This window comes from Oreochromis niloticus, linkage group LG17 (assembly GCF_001858045.2).
Source record: "Oreochromis niloticus isolate F11D_XX linkage group LG17, O_niloticus_UMD_NMBU, whole genome shotgun sequence".
NCBI lineage: Eukaryota > Metazoa > Chordata > Actinopteri > Cichliformes > Cichlidae > Oreochromis > Oreochromis niloticus.
In genome coordinates, this window is record NC_031981.2 from 38168247 (window position 1) to 38185330 (window position 17084).

The 17084-nt window shown below is 44.1% G+C and overlaps 1 protein-coding gene across 3 annotated transcripts in view; it reads right to left on the reverse strand.

Annotated features, from left to right (window-relative positions):
- Positions 1 to 12467: 12467 nt before the first annotated feature.
- The window catches only part of LOC102078807 (NXPE family member 3-like), a 56483-nt gene continuing 51866 nt past the window's right edge, over positions 12468 to 17084 (reverse strand). For all 3 annotated transcript variants that reach the window (XM_019347224.2, XM_019347226.2, XM_019347225.2), the window contains 2 exons: positions 14173 to 14379; positions 12468 to 14077 (listed from right to left, as the gene is read on the reverse strand). In XM_019347224.2, the coding sequence (XP_019202769.1) occupies positions 13524 to 14077; positions 14173 to 14379 (761 nt within the window). In that variant the 3' untranslated portion in view covers positions 12468 to 13523. The remainder of the gene's footprint in view (positions 14078 to 14172; positions 14380 to 17084) is intronic.

Below are 17084 nucleotides of genomic sequence, written 5' to 3' on the forward strand. Positions count from 1 at the left end.
TGTCTGAGTGAGTGAAAAGGTGGAAGTTTGAGAGAAAAGGCAGGGTGTGTGAGACGATTCATGTCTGAAAGAGGTTAGAATATTTAAAAGTGTGTATGAAATATATTTCTTTTGTGATGTAAAGTAGGATGTTTTAAAGTTTGAAAGTGCTTTTAATTCAAGAAATCCATGAGTGATGTTATGAGAGGTTGAGTGTATTTTTCTGATTGAAAACACATAAGTATATACACTTGGTACACCCACTCAAGAAATTATTGTGTGACTGATGCTACAAAACTGATCTAAAGAATGGTGATGTGTGTGAAGAAGTGTTAATTGTCCTGATGTTTGAAAGAGCTCTATTTAAATGTGTGTGAGTGAAATGAAGGTGTATTGTTTTTAGATCAAGATTTAGTAGAATTACTGGTTGATGGTAGACTGTGAAATTCAAAGAGAGACAGAGTCTGCAGAAACAGGAAATGTGTGTGTGTGTGTCTGGGACAGGAACTTTGCATGCCCATAAAAGGGAAACTCACTGTGACGCACCCAGAGAAGAGAGACAGACGAGTTAAACTCGAGGCAGATGAAGCAAATGGAGGTTTAAAAAAAAAAAAGAGAGAAAGGAAAAGAATATTAATTCTATGTTTTAGTGTGCCAATACAGGTGGACTTCGCTCAACATGGAACTTGGAGTAACCGGCAAAAAGGATAGAGAAACAATTGGGAAAAACAGGCCACTTTTTGGCTAAAATTTATAGCTTCACCTGTCACTTTGTCCTTGACCCTGAGAAGAGACTCGAAGGACAGTCAATCTCCTGATGAAGACCGACAGAACATCGTGGACTTGAAGAATTAACTGAAGCCAAAAGGCAGTGCAAGCGAAAGCAGTAACACTGACGACGACTGATGAGTCCAGCAGTATGAAAGAAAGCACGTGATGCAACATGCATGCTGGTGAAGAACTGTGTGATGTGTCTGCTTGAAGGCACTGACTCTCATATTTGCCAAGCTTGGAGCAATCTTGGAAGAGAAGACTGAAAAGATGAATGGAGAAGAAAACAGAGCAAATGAAAATAAGACTGAAGGCACTGAATGTGATATTTTGCCAGGCTGGGACTTGACCTAAGAGAAAAGACTGTAAAGAAACAGAGAAGAAGACAACAGCTGAGTTGAGCCTGTGTTTGTTGGAGCTTTGACGCCCGAACAGGACATTGTGAAGGAGAAGGACCAGTGAGAGGTGAACCTGCACGAGTCTGACTGAGAGAATATAGGGTAGAATTGGATTGAAAATTGAAGCCGGAACTCATGATTGTTTAGGGATGTCCACCACATCACAACAAAGAGATAAACAATACAAAAGGTTAAAATAATCAAAGAAAATAACTGACAACTATATTAATGAATAGAAAACACACATACACAAATTGTTACATGTGAAATTATTTTTGAAATGAATCAGAAGTGAGATAGTTTGCATCTAAAGCTCAGTGAAAAGATGCATAAATTAAATATGAATACATAAAAATGCAATGAAGAGCACAATATAGGATGCGATGAAGATGCAGCTTACACTTAATTAAGATGATCACATGGCATGCAACGAAGAAAGCAGCTTACACTCAATTAACATGAAATGCAACGAGGAAAACGCTTATATTCATATTCATGACATAAACATGACATAACTGGTATTTGTGACAGGAAAGAGAGAGGAGTGGGTCGTTTAAGCACTCGTGATAATAATGAAAATGTCTTAGTTTGTTATTTTCAGGAGCAAAGCAGACCTGGACCAATTCTCCAGATCCAGCAGTTGGAAGAAAATTAGAGGTTAACACCAATGGATAAGTTAAGGCAAGTTTCTGGTTGAATTGTTCACAGCATGATGTGTCCATGAACCTGAAAAGCAAGCCCTAACTCCTGGCTGAAGACCAGGAGGGCTGTCATTTAAAGTGGGAAATTAAAATTTGGGTTAGTAATTCGGGGAAGGAGAAAACTGACTGTTTAACTGGAGAATTGTCAAGGAGTCTGAAATACTGCAAAGCAACATATGCAAAACCACACATACAAACAGAGAATGCATTAACCTTACAAAGACAAGCTCATGAAGATTAATGCATAGACATTGATTAAACCTGGCTAAGAAAACAAGCATACGCAATGAAGATCAGCTTGCTACTTGTATGAGTGATAGAATCGTGTGAATGGTTAATAAAATAGACTTAAAGCTTGAGGTTGAAGTTGACTCAAAGGGGTTATATGACAGGGGAGTGAGTTATGGAAATTAACAGAAGAAAAGAGATTAAAGCAGTTTTAAAAGAGTGAGTTAGGAGTGCTTTTGCACTGATTGATAAAAGTAAGTGATTAGTATAGAAAGAAAATGAAAATAATTCAATAATGTGTTAAGGTTTAAACAGGTATTTCTCTTGTCAAGTTAACTTCTTAAGATATGACTCAGTATGCAAATTAGCTGGAGTGAGGGGTGACGAAGACACTTCCTGTGTGTCGGAGGCTTTCAGTTCAAGAGACAGAGCGGTGGCTGTTGAGGATTATTTGGCGAAATATATAAGGGTAAAGTAACAGGATAATTGATTACGGTGGTCAGGTCTGTTCAGAGGTGCAGATTGGGACAGGAAATTTATAATTTAGTGAGGATATGTTGTTGTAATGGGCTTATATCTGAGGCTGAGTCTGAGCCTGAGACATCGTTGTGTGCAGAATGGTGCAGCTTGTGATGAGGTCCAGGTTGCACTGAACGGGTGAACTTTGAGATTGTTTCAGATTTTTGAGGCTGTTGTTTCTATTTCAAGAGAGGGAGTTTGATTAGACATGGATATGTCTGAGAGGGGCCCAAAAAAAATTTTTGTACTAGTGCACTCAGAAAAAACCTGTCAGGTGATTTTGTTTTGTACTTTGATGAGCTAATAATCAGCCCTCTTTTTCATTTTTGTTCTAAGCAGGCCTGGAAGAGAGTGAACTGACGGCGCTGACAAAATTCAATCCAGTCAAAAGTATAGAGAACTATTTTCCTAAAAAGGAAAACGAAATAAAACAAATGATTGAGCTCATTTTGCTGATGTGGAGCATCTGATGACGTGCGCAGAGGGCTGCAGTATCAGCAAAAATATCATGTGTGAATACATGTGAGTGAATGTGAGTGATTGGACCAAGGGGGGAAATAAATAAAAGGTTGACAAACAGGAGGAGTGGAAGACTTAATTCTGGGGATGCTGATGTTTCCTTTGAGTGAATTTCTGTTTTATTGATTTGGGTTAGACCATGTTATTACATTATAAAATGCTAAAAGGGAAACACTGTTTGATGAAACTCAAGTTACCATTAACTGAGGTAACACATGATTAATAACTGTTCTGTTTAAGTTTATTTTTGTCATGACACACACTGGATTATAAAGGGGGAGTTGAGTATGAAATGTAAAGTACAGGTTTTGTTTCCAGGAAGTTCCAAGGATCCAGACTTTGCATGGAGCAACGATTTTGAGAAGATCCGATATGATGATTAAATTGATTTTATTCCTTATTCCTTAAACACAGGTTTTCAGGGCCGGAGCAAAATACCTGAGAAGAGGATGGCTTAAGTGTTTGACTAACCTTTTTTCCCTTTTAATTTCCTAAGCTTGGGTGAAGCATTTTGAGTTTTTTGCCACATGAGATGTGTCAAAAAAGAGAGGGATTTAAGGTTTAATTTGTTTAATTTGAAATGGGTTTAATTTGAAATTAGGATGATTTTAGTGGGGTTTTTTGTTTGATAATTTAGATATGGTAAAACTGGGGCAGAGAATGTTATTTTTTAAAGAAAGGATGAAAATGAACTGAATTCGGTTTAGAAGATAAATTGCTGGTGTTGATAAGAAGTTGTACACCAAACTTAGAGGGAAACTGTGGGAATAATAATAATAACGGGGAAGATTAGTGAAGATTTTATGAGTAGAAAATGTTTGGTTTCTTTTGATTTTTAGAATAAGTTGTTATAATGTAGGCTTTAGAAACAGATATTAAACAGATTTATTTCGGGAGTAGAGGAGAGAGCTTCTTAAGAGAGTGTTAAAAGTGTCACTGACTCAAATGAATAATATTGGAGATTATATACGTAGAAATGATTTCTTCTTACACATTGCGATTGTGCTCATTAACAGAGTTGATGTTCGGTCCATTTAAGGTCATAAGCTTCGATGAGCGCGATGTCTCAGTCGATATATTGCGGGGGACTTGGAGCAACAGAAGGATAAACAGCATTCACGCTTACAAACACACATGATTTAAACATAGGCGAGGCCAAAGGCCTGAAATTCCTTTAGCTTTTAACTGAATTTGAGTTGGCCCAATAACAAGTGACAGACAAGAGGAACGGAATAGGAGTTTGCTTGTAACTAAATTGTGTGACATGTGAAATATTGAGATAACACATGCAGCTCTAAATTAGTCTTATTATATAAAATGCAGTTACAGAATAACAAATGCTTGTTGAAGTGACCAAAGTTTTTGTTTAAAACAGAAGCAAAAAGGGAGAAAGCTTATATATTTTGGTTAAGTCTGATAAAGTATAAATTAGAATTTATCATTACATAAAGAGAGCAATTGAGGAACAGAGTAAGTTGGCGAGCTGTAGGAGGAAAAGCTGTTTTGTTTCCTTTATAGGAGGCCTGATTTCCACGAGAGAGGGACCGAGGAAGAACCTAATGTTACCCATGGAGGGTTCTTAGGGGGGAGCTGGCATTTCTAGAGAGGGTCAGAGCAATGATATAAGTGGTGTGGTGACCCTCTTCGAGGGCCACCACAAGAGAGGGAATGTAGAGATTAAAAGGATATTTTGCTGCTATTTCTGCTGCTATTTTTTATAATCAGTATTATCGTTCCATTAATTATTAATATTGATATTGCATTTAAATGTTCAAACATATTGGTATCATATCAGCCTTTATTACAGGTCCAGTTATAACCACTTCAAACTGTTGAGTTGAATCTATAACCCGAAATGCCTTTGAATCTATAATCTTAAAAGTTTATGGGCAGACTGCATTGTGAAAGAAAAAGGCCAAACGCTGAGTATCCTCAAAATAAGACAGGAAACTGCATGCTTCTGCAGAAGTGAAACCGAAAGCACAGTCTCAGTGCAAGTAATTCTGAGGAGCAGTTTGGATGATGCTATTATCATCTTTGATGCATTTATATTTCTGATTAAGCTTTGATTAAGTTTTAAGTAGTTGTATTAGATTGAAACATTTGTTTTATACATCTTACATAGAAGTTAAGATCATTACACACAGGATGGCCTTAGCCTGGTTGCCTAAGTTGAGATCAACTAAGGTGCAGAGAACAGATGCACACTCTGTGCACGCACAGACAGACATACACCCACATACACACACATATTAGATAGACTCATTTATATAGGTAAGAGGTTAATTATGTTTTGCTTGCGACTGCAAAGTTGTGCCTGCATGAGTGACGGTTTGTGCAGAACGTGGACCTGATGTTCCAGAAGATAAGCCTGGGCAGGATGGTGACAGGAAGCACCTGGGTTCGAGCCGAGGACAATGTTCTTTTTAAAAACTGTGTTCAAAGTTGTCAACAGAACGGTTGTGGTTTTGGAGTGACGTATGCTGTATTGGCAACAGAAGGGGGGGGAGCAGTATCATCCCCAACCCTATAAAGTCTTTGTTCTGACTATTGTAAGATAGTTCAACGCTGAATCTGCACAGTGTTGGACTCCGCATGTGTGTACATTAAAATCTCCGTCTAATTGCACCAGCCCGGATCAGTGGTTATTATTTTTGGATTCCGCCTCAATATTTGAACCTTAACATGATCTACATTTAATAGCTAGGATGGCTGTATACATACTTCTCTAGAGAAAATATCACTCTAATCACAAAGAAATCAAGAAATCAGTAACTAAGGTGAATCTTTATGGAGCCTGAAAACCAAATTTAGTTGCACAACAAATCTGACAATATGTAAAAAATCCTGCAAAAGGACAAGGTTTCCTTATATGCATATAGTCTACAAACTCAAACCTTCCATCCATCTTCTTCCGCTTATCCAGGGCTGGGTTGCGGGGGCAGCAGCCTAAACAGATAAGCCCAGACCTCCCTCTCCCCAGCCACCTCCTCCAGCTTGTCCAGGCCGGCCGAGAGATATAATCTCTCCAGCATGTCAGCCCCTGGCCCTCTTCCCGGTGGGACATACCCGGAATACCTCACCCAAGAGGCGCCCTGGAGGCAACCTTGTCAGATGCCCGAACCACCTCAACTGGCTCCTTTTGATGATGAGGACCAGCGGCTCTACTCTGAGCCCCTCCTGGATGGCTGAACTTCTCACCCTATCTCTAAGGGAGAGGCAAATTCATCCTTCAAAGCAAGCCCATTTCTGCCGCTTGTATCTGCGATCTCGTTCTTTCGATCACTACCCACAGCTCGTGATCATGGGTGAGGATAGGGATATAGATCGACCAGTAAATTGAGAGTTTTGCTTTTACACTCAGCTGTCTCTTCACCACAAATGACTGGCACAAATGACAAATGACGCATCGCTGCAGCCGCAGCACCAATTCGTCTGTCGATCTCCCGCTCCCTTCTCCTATCACTCGTGAACAAGACCCCAAGATACTTAAACTCCTCTACTTGGGGCAGGTACTCGTCCCTGACCCAGAGTGGGCACTCCACCCTTTTCCGGCAGGGGATCATGGCCTCAGATTTGGAGGTGCTGATTCTCATTCCCACCACTTCACACTCGACTGTGAACTGTTCCAGCGAGAGCTGGAGGCCATTACCTGATGAAACCAACAGAACCACATTATCTGCAAAAAGCAGACATGAGATTCTGAGATGTGAAAGCCTTACACCACTTGGCTACACCTAGAAATTCTGTCCATAAAAATTATGAACAGAATCTGTGACAAAGGGCAGCCCTGGTGGAGCCCCTCACCCACCAGGAACGAGTTCGACTTATTGCCGGCAATGTGGACCAAGCTCTTGCAATGGTTGAATATGGATCAAATGGCCCATAGCAGTGGGCCAAACACCCTGTTAATCCGGTTGTTCAGTGATGACGTGACGAATCCTACTTCCGGGCCTAAAGCAGTCTGCGTTTAATATGGCTTTTGTGTTGTTAACATGTTTAATGTTTTGTATTTTCTTCTATTTAATCTCAAAAAGCTCCTAAAAACAGTCAGTGATCGCTGTTGACCTCGCTCGGCTTTTATTACCGCTAATCATTTATTTAAGCTCAGTTTTTAAAACCTTACGATGTAACTACAGCACAGCCCATGCAGCAGTATATGAATGACTAACCTCGTATTGTGGATGGATTATCTCACTTGTTCTCCTGGCTGAAGTTTAGTCCTTTTACAGCATCCTGCCATGCGATTACATTTGTTCCTGACCACCGAGAACACTCACGTTAACTTTTATCGAGTGGAAAAAAAGTTAGCTTGTTTATAGAATAGAATAGAATAGAATAGAATAGAATAGAATAGAATTCAACTTTATTGTCATTGCACATGCACAGGTACAGGGCAACGAAATGCAGTTTGCATCCATCCAGAAAGTGCTTTAGCCGTGATATAGATATATTACAATATATATTAGCAATAATATAGATGTGTAAGTATATTACAGAAATGGGTCTATTATGGTATGTTATAATGTACACGGTGTGAAGTATGTTATGAATATTCTATAACTAGAAGTATGTACAGGCTGTAGTGAGTACAAGCTATGTACAGGCTATGAACAGGATATAAATATGAAATAAAAACTATACAGAAATCTGAGATATACAGTTATACAGAAATGTGAACTATGCAAGTTATAAACAGTTGTAGGATTAAAAATTATCGTATGTACAGAATGATATTTACACAGAACTATACAGTAGTGGTAAAGTGCTAGTGGTTGTGGGTGTGTGTATGTTCAGTCCATGAGTTTAACGTGAGTCAGATGTCAGGAGGCAGAGTTCGGGAGTCTGACAGCTGTGGGGAAGAAGCTGTTCCGGTACCTGGTGGTCTTAGTCCGGAGGCTCCTGTAGTGCCTCCCAGAGGGCAGGAGGGTGAAGAGTCCATGTGATGGGTGACTGGGGTCTCTGATGATTTTCCCAGCCCTTTTCAGACACCGCTTCCTGTAGATGTCCTTTATGGCAGGAAGTGGTGCTCCGGCGATGCGCTGGGCAGTTTTCACGACCCTCTGCAACGCCTTCCGGTCCGAGGCAGAGCAGTTCCAGTACCAGACTGTTATACAGTTGGTCAGGATGCTGTCGATGGTGCAGCAATAGAAGTTCACCAGGATGTCTGAGGACAGGTGGTTCTTCCTCAGAGTCCTCAAGAAGAAGAGGCACTGGTGAGCCTTCTTGACCAGCTTGGAGCAGTTAGTTGTCCAGGTGAGATCCTCGGAGATGTGGACTCCCAGGAACTTGAAGCTGCTCACACGCTCCACAGCCGTCCCCTTAATGTGGATGGGTGGATGTGGGTCAGCATTCCTCCTGTAGTCCACGATGAGCTCCTTAGTCTTCTCGGTGTTAAGCAGCAGGTTGTTTGTGTCGCACCACTCAGCCAGATGATCCACCTCCTCCCTGTAGGCGGTCTCATCGTTGTCGCTGATGAGGCCAATCACCGTGGTGTCATCTGCAAACTTAATGATGGTGTTGGAACCATCAGCAGGTCTGCAGTCGTGGGTGAAGAGGGAGTAGAGGAAAGGGCTCATCACACAGCCTTGTGGTACACCGGTGTTCATTGTGATTGTTGATGAGCAGCGGTTATCCAGTCGGACATGTTGAGGGCGGTTGGTCAGGAAGTCCAGTAACCATTTGCAGATGAGGGAACTGATGCCCAGGTCTGTCAGTTTCCTGATGAGTTGTGAGGGGTGGATTGTATTGAATGCTGAACTGAAGTCTATAAACAGCATTCTGGCGTAGGTGGTGTTGTTGTCCAGGTGTGAGAGGACAGAGTGCAGTGCGATGGAGACTGCATCCTCTGTGCTCCTGTTCTGGCGGTATGCAAATCGGTGGGGGTCCAGGGTGGGGGGGAGACAGGATTTGAAGTGTGCTAAGACCAGCTGCTCTAAGCACTTAGTGATGATGGGGGTGAGTGCTACTGGGCGGTAGTCATTGAGGCTAGATCGGTTGGAGTTTTTGGGTACCGGGACGATGGAGGTGGATTTGAAGCAGGCCGGTACCACAGCGTGGGCCAAGGACAGATTGAATATGTCTGTGAGCACTCCTGCAAGCTCCCCAGAAAAAGCTCTGAGAACACGCCCGGGGATGCCATCAGGACCTGCAGCCTTGTGGACATTGATCCTGCTCAGCACCACTCCTACATTGGTGGGGGAGAGAGTCAGAGGTTGGTGGTCTGGCGTCATGTCTGTTTTGGTTGTGGTTGTGGGGTTCCCTCGCTCAAAACGAGCATAAAAGTTGTTGAGCTCGTTGAGGAAGGAGACATCAGAGGATGCGGGGGAGGTTTTGGTGGTCCTGTAGTCTGTAATGGTCTGGAGTCCTTGCCACATGCGTCGGGGGTTGGAGTTGGAGAAGTGTTCTTCTACCTTCTTTTTGTAATGGTGTTTGGCTTTTTTGATGCCCTTCTTTAGATTAGCCCTGGCTGTACTGTAGGCGTGTGCATCTCCTGACCTAAAAGTAGTGTTGCGGGCCTTCAGGAGGAGACGAACATCCCAGTTCATCCAAGGCTTCTGGTTGGGGTACATGGTGATCCGTACAGATCCAGTACAGATGAGGCGTACTGGTCCAGGTCTGTGTGGGTGAACATATTCCAGTCTGTGTTTTTAAATCTGTCCTGGAGCACTGCGTCTGTCCCCTCTGGCCACACTTTAATTGTCCTCACAGCAGGTTTCACACGTTGGATGAGTGGTGAATACCTAGGTGTGAGGAACAGGGAGAGATGGTCTGATTGTCCAATGTGGGGGAGGGGTGTTGCTTTGTAGGCTCCAGCCAAGTTGGAATAAACATGGTCTAAAGTCTTGTCTCCTCTGGTGTGGCAGGAGACATGTTGGTGGAATCTGGGGACTGTCTTTAAGTTGGTGTGGTTGAAGTCGCCAGCAACAATAAAAGCAGCCTCGGGGTGTTTATTCTGGTGTTTGTTAATGGCTGCAGAAAGTTCTTTCATGGCCAACCTAGCATTAGCGTCGGGGGGGATATATTCTGCAGTGAGTATGATCGAAGTGAGCTCTCTGGGGAGATAATAAGGTCTGCATTTGACCATTAAAAACTCCGCATTAGGTGAGCAGTGACTCTCAGTAGTAGTGGAGTTCATGCACCAAGCATTGTTAATATAAATGCACAAACCTCCACCTCTGGTCTTGCCGGAGTCATCTGCTAGCCTGTCGGCTCGGTGTGTGTGGCATCCTGCTAACTCAATATTGGATGTTATATTATGCTAACATAGCTGTGTCGCTAGCGGTCACATAGCACATCATTATATACCAGCTAGCCAAACTTCAGTAACCCTACAAACGTCACTGCTGTTTAGTTTTCTGTCTTCATTTATGTTGGAAGTGATAGCAGAGCTGTATGTTTGAATTTGTTTCCAAAACCCCGCAGTCAGGACATGCTATATTGTATTTAGATAGAAGCTAGCGAGCTAACTTCCTGCTAACTTCTAACGCCGTTAAATGTCATAAATTCCATTTTCATGGATGCCTGGATGTTAAACTCAATTGTTACACCTGGTAGAGCAGAACACTGATGATTTTATTAAAGATGAAAGACTTTAGACAGTTTTTCAACTCTCAGTAATGCCACAGTGATCGTTTGATATATGGACCTGCAGCGGAGTTTAGGCCCAGACACGGCCAGTGACGTCAGACTGAACAACCGGATAGACCTCTCTGCATTGAATCATATCTGTTATTAATGTCTGCCTCTCTTCCACAGCATGTCTTTCATCCTGTTTTCCTTCTCTCACCCCAACCGGTCGCAGCAGATGGCCGCCCCTCCCTGAGCCTGGTTCTGCCAGAGGTTTCTTCTTTTTAAAAGGGAGTTTTTCCTTCCCACTGTCGCCAAAGTGCTTGCTCATAGGGGGTCATATGATTGTTGGGTTTTTCTCTGTACCTATGAAGCGCCTTGAGGCGACTTTTGTTGTGATTTGGCGCTATATAAATAAAATTGAATTGAATTGAACTGAATTGAATTGAATTGAATTGAATTGAATGTGTCCCTCAAAGTCCACAAAACTCATGTAGACTGGTTGGGAAAACGTCCATGCACCCTCAAGTATCCTTGAGAGGATAAAGGCCCAGTATTCCACGACCAGGACAGAAACCGGATTGTTCCTCCTGTATCCGAGGTTCGACTAATGGATGGACTCTCCTTTCCAACACCCTGACATAGACCTTCCCAGGGGGGCTGAGGAGTGTGAGCCCCCTGTGGTTGGAACACACCCTCCGGTCCCCTTTCTTAAAGGGAACCACCACCCCTGTCTGCCAATCCAGAGGTGCCGCCCCTGATCTCCATGCAACATTGTAGAGGCGTGTCAACCAGGACAGCCCTACAACAGCCAGAGCCTTCAGGAACTCAGGGTGGACCTCTTCCACGCCAGGGGCTCTGCCACCAAGGAGTTGTTTAACTGCCTCAGTGACCTCGCTGCCAGAGATTGTCGAGTCATCCCCCTCATCCCCAGACTCTGCTTCCTCCACGGAAGATGTACCAGTGGGATTAAGGAGGTCTTCGAAGTATTCCTCCCAGCGCCAGACAGTTTTCTCAGTCAAAGTCAGCAGCACTCCACCGCCACTATACACAGTACAGGTAGAACACTGCTTTCCCCTCCTGAGTTGCCTGACGGTTTGCCAGAATCTCTTCGAGGCAGTCCAAAAGTCTTTTTCCATGGCCTCTCCGAACTCCTCCCACACCCGAGTTTTTGCTTCAGCCAATGCCTGAGGTGCATTCCGCTTGGCCTGTCGGTACCTATCAGCTGCCTCCAATGTCCCACAGGCTAGCCAAGCCCGATAGGACTCCTTCTTCAGTGCAATGGCTTTGGCAATGGAGGTGCTAAATATGGTCCATTCGGAATCAGTGTTCCCAGTCTCCCTTGGAATGCTGTTGAAGCTCTGCTGGAGGTGTGCATTGAAGAGCTTGCAGACTAGGACCTCTGCTAGGTGTTCCCAGCACACCTTCACTATATGTTTAGGTGAGTGTCCAGAACATATGGCCGCAGGTCTGGTGATACAATTACAAAATCCATCATTCACCTGCGTCAATGATGGATTGACGCAGGTCAATGTCCTGGTGCGCGTGCACTTATGGGCACTCTTATGTTCAAACATGGTGTTCATTATGGCCAAACTGTGGTTTTTCGAGCAACAAAACACTGCTCGGGTTCAGATCAGGGAGGCTGTTCCTCCCAATCACGCCCCTCCAGGTCTCACTGTCGTTACCGATGTGAGCATTTAAGTGTCCCAGTAGGAAAACAGAGTCCCCAGGCGGAGCACCCTCCAGCACCCCACCCAGGGACTCAAAGAAGGCTGGATACTGTGAACCACCACTCGGCGCATAAGCGCAGACGACGGTCAGGTCCCGTTCCCTAACACGAAGGGGCAGGGAACAAACCCTCTCGTCCACTGGGAGAAACTCCAACGTACAGGCAGCAAGCTGAGGGGATACTAGGATACTTAGGCTCCTTCCCTATCAGAGAGCTTACATTCCATGTCTCAATTGCCAGTCTTGGTAGGCGGGGATCGGTCTACCAGGGCCTCCGCTCATGAGTGGGTAGGAGTGGGTAGCAGCTACTGCATTTGTTACTTCTGTTAGGTTAACTGCAAAACTGATGCTCCTGTGTGGTACCTCCCAGTGCCCTTTATTGGTGGGCAAAGTGCTAATAGCACTCACAGCCCTTTGAAAATAAAACAAAAATAAAATGAAATTTTTTTATTTTATTTTTTTTCAAAATCATTTTTATTTATTTAACTTCAGGTCTGCTAATAAGTGACAAGCTAGTGAAACAATAATCAGTATGTATATGTGTACTTTTTAACTCATTAACTCAAATCAAATCCCACAAATGATGCATGCACCACAGTCACAGGACCCTTTTCAAATACTTTTCAAATATAAATTAGCTAGTTCAGTGAACGGGAAAAAACTTCACTTTGGTTTTCCAAGCAATGTCCAATGTAAAAACAAAACAAGAAAGTGTTCAAGGTATTTTCAACCAAGGAATTACAAAAATTTGCAAAGTCAAGAAACAAATTGAAGGCTGGCAGTCAACTATAATAACCAGCTAGATGGACAGCACCAGAGTTATGTTGATTGCCCACAGCCTGTGAAAGACTGACTGATGTAATTGGTTGACCTGCTCAAATATAATTACATAAAATCAGACTTAGAGACAGCATAAATTGTCAGGTGCTTCCCCTCTTTAGAAAACATTGGAATATGTCAGCTTTACACCCCCCCCCCTTTTTCAATTTTATTTTTGTTGTAATAACAAAAAAGTTATTAAGATGATGTGCCTCCATAAACTGCTCCTGTGAAGTTGAAGCAGACATATTATATATGAGATGTGTCTGCATGGACTGCTGAAACACATCTATTCAACCTTTTGAGGACATATGTAGGATAAAAGAACATTAATCATGTTCTTGATAATTGGAGGTTGTGGGTGCATGTTGTGTGGTAGGTGATGGGCCAGAACCATCTCCCAGGAATGGACCAGATGGACATTCAAGCCTTTGAACACAGCCTTGAGTACCTTTAGCCGCTGAAAAGTGTACCAGTCGCTGTTGACAAATGCACCAGAGGGTGTAAAAGATTTGGGATTTCCAGTCCGAATGACAACCACAGTGCCTGGAGCCCTGGACAGTAGCCTTACCACTGCCCTGCGGATGGACATCAGTCGGCGGATGTAGAACTCAATAGGGAAATTGTCAAAGTGTGCCCAGATGCCAAAAACTACTACAGTGTTACTACCTCCAACCACATTGTCCAACTCATTGGCAATATAATGCAGCTCCACGGATGGGACATTGACAGTACGCAGAGGAGGACCGTGGGCGCGGTGTGTCACAAAGATATTGTTTGCATAGTCCAGGGCCATTAAAGGTCCGATAGACTTGGGGCTATGCAGGTTAAACTCCTTTAGATCTAAAAGAATTCCAAAGGGAATAAGTCAACATACATAAATAAAATAGTGTGAATAACATAATGTTGGTTTCCAGAAGGGTTTGCAGACATGCTACCTGGTAGTGATGCATTAAGGTACTCAAACCACTGCCTCATTGTGGAGTCTCCATACATATGGATCACCTTTCCTTTCAGACACTGAGTGATGGCTGAGGAAGTGTTGAACTGATGAACTGTGGTGCCATCTAGAGCTCGCCATACACCCTGGTAGTAATAGCCAGAAGGTTCAGGCTCCCCACTGCTGCTGCTCACCTCTGACTGACCTGGTAAGGAGTAAAACAAATAATTGTGTGTGTTTTTAACTTAAATTAAAAGACCAAAACAAAGTCTTTCCTTAACCTGTCTGTAGCTATCAAACCCAAGTAAAATTCGTACAAATGTATTGCTTTATTTTTCTAATGTTGATTTCATAAAACATCTGGTCGATTGAGTGTTCTACTCTTACTTAAATAAATGGGTTTTTAAATCTACTGTTTACATTCTCCAATAGATCAATATAAATGTACTTCACTAGTGATTTGCAGAACATTACATGTACAATTAAGTTGATCAAAAACCTACAGGACAAATCAGCAGGGGATAATAATTTTGTTTTGTTTAACTTAAACTTATCAAATGCATGAAAGTAGAAAATTTCAAAAGCTGAAAGAAGCTTGGAAAGCTTGACACTGCATTGCACCAGTTCAGCTGTTGTATGGCAGGTGTGATGTGATCAAAAGTTCTTGTAACCAGCCCACAATAATCCTTAACGTGATTTAAAATTGGTCAAATTTGCCTGAAAATGGGTCTTTTGCTCACAAGACTGGTTTACTGAATAACACTCTTTTGCATCAAACTCTGATCATCTCCAGAGCCTTTTTAAAAAACTTGTTGAGGCACAGGTAAAAATTACTGAAGATTATCTACTGAATGAATAGGTACTGGTTCAATTCCAGGAGCCAGGACATGGGCCCATCCTCCTGCAGGATGGGTGCCGTAGGGGTCGGGTGCATTGTGTGCCGGGCGGCGGCCAGGAGCGGAAGCCCTGGCGGACTGATCCCCGGCTACCCAGACTGGCAACTGGGACATGGAGGTGCATGAGGTTGAGAGGTACTGGCTAGATATAGTTGGGCTCACCTCAACGCACTGCTTGAGCTCTGGAATCAGTCTTCTGGACAGGGGCTGGCCTCTGTCTCAGTCTGGAGTTGCCCCTGGCGAGAGGCGGCGGGCTGGCGTGGGTATTCTAATATCCCCTCGGCTTGCTGCCTGTACGTTGGGGTTCTTCCCAGTGGATGAGTGGGTTTGTTCCCTGCACCTACGGGTCAGGGAAAAGGTCCTGACTGTCATTTGCGCTTATGCGCCGAGTGGCAGCTCAGTGTACGCCGCCTGTTTAGAGTCCCTGGGTGGGGTGCTGGAAGGTGTTCCGCCTGGAGACTCTGTTGTCCTAATAGGAGACTTCAATGCTCACATCGGTAACGACAGTGAGACCTGGAGGGGCATGATTGGGAGGAATGGCCTCCCTGATATGAACCCGAGTGGTGTTTTGTTATTGGACTTCTGTGCAAACCACAGTTTGGCCTTACTGAACACCATGTTCGAACATAAGAGTGTCCATAAGTGCACGTGGCACCAGGACGCTCTAGGCCGCAGGTCGATGATCAATTTTGTAATCGTATCACCAGACCTGTGGCCATATGTTTTGGACACCCGGGTAAAGAGAGTCCGCATGGATCATGTTCAGCATCTCCATTAATGAAGCTGGTGCACTGAGCTGCGGCTGCAAGGTGGTTGGTGCCTCTCGTGGTGGTAACCCCCGAATGAAATGGTGAACACCAGAGGTGAAGGGAGCCACCAGGCTGAAGGAGTCCTATCAGGCTTGGTTAGCCTGTTGGACTTCGGAGGCAGCTGATAGGTACCAACAGATTCTGGTAAACCGTCAGGCGACTCAGGAGTGGAAAGTGGTGCTCTACCTGTACTGTGTATAGTACCGGTGGAGCGCTGCTGACTTCAACTGAGAAAATTGTCTGGCATGGAAAGAATACTTCGAGGACTTCCTTAATCCCACTGGCACGTCTTCCATGGAGAAAGCAGAATCTGGGGATGAGGGGGATGACTAGCCAATTTCCGGGGGTGAGGTCACTGAAGCAGTTAAACAACTCCTTTGTGGTAGAGCCCTTGGGGTGGATAAGGTCCACCATGAGTTCTTGAAAGCTCTAAATGTTGTAGGGCTGTCCTGGCCGACACGCCTCTGCAATGTTGCGTGGAAATCAGGGGTGGTACCCCTGGACTGGCAGACTGGGGTGGTGGTCCCCATTTTTAGAAAGGGGGACCGGAGGGTGTGTTCCAACTACAGGGGATCAAACTCCTCAGCCCCCCTGGGAAAGTCTATGCCAGGGTGCTGGAAAGGAGAGTCCGTCCATAAGTCGAACCTCGGATACAGGAGGAACAATGCGGTTTTCGTCCTGGTCGCGGAACACTCGGCCAGCTCTTTATCCTCTCGAGGATACTTGAGGGCGCATGGGAGTTTGTCCTACCAGTCTACATGTGTTTTGTGGACTTGGAGATGGCATTCAACTCGGGGTGTCCTGTGGGAGGTGCTGCAGGAGTATGGGGTGTCTGGCCCATTGCTACGGGCCATTCAATCCATATTCAACAGTTGCAAGAGCTTAGCTGGCAATAACGGACTCGTTCCCAGTGGGTGATGGGCGCTGCCTGGGCTGCCCTTTGTCACAGATTCTGTTCATAATTTTTATTGACAGGATTTGTAGGCACAGCCAAGTGGCAAAGGGCTTTTACTTAGGTGGCCTCAGAATCTCATCTCAGATTATGTGGTGCTGTTGGCTTCATCAGGTGATGGCCTCCAGCTCGCAATGGAATAGTTCTTAGACGAGTGTGAAGCAGCGGGAACGAGGATCAGCATCTCCAAATCTGAGGCCATGGTTCTTAGCCGGAAAAGGTTGGAGTGCCCATTCCGGGTTGGGGATGAGTT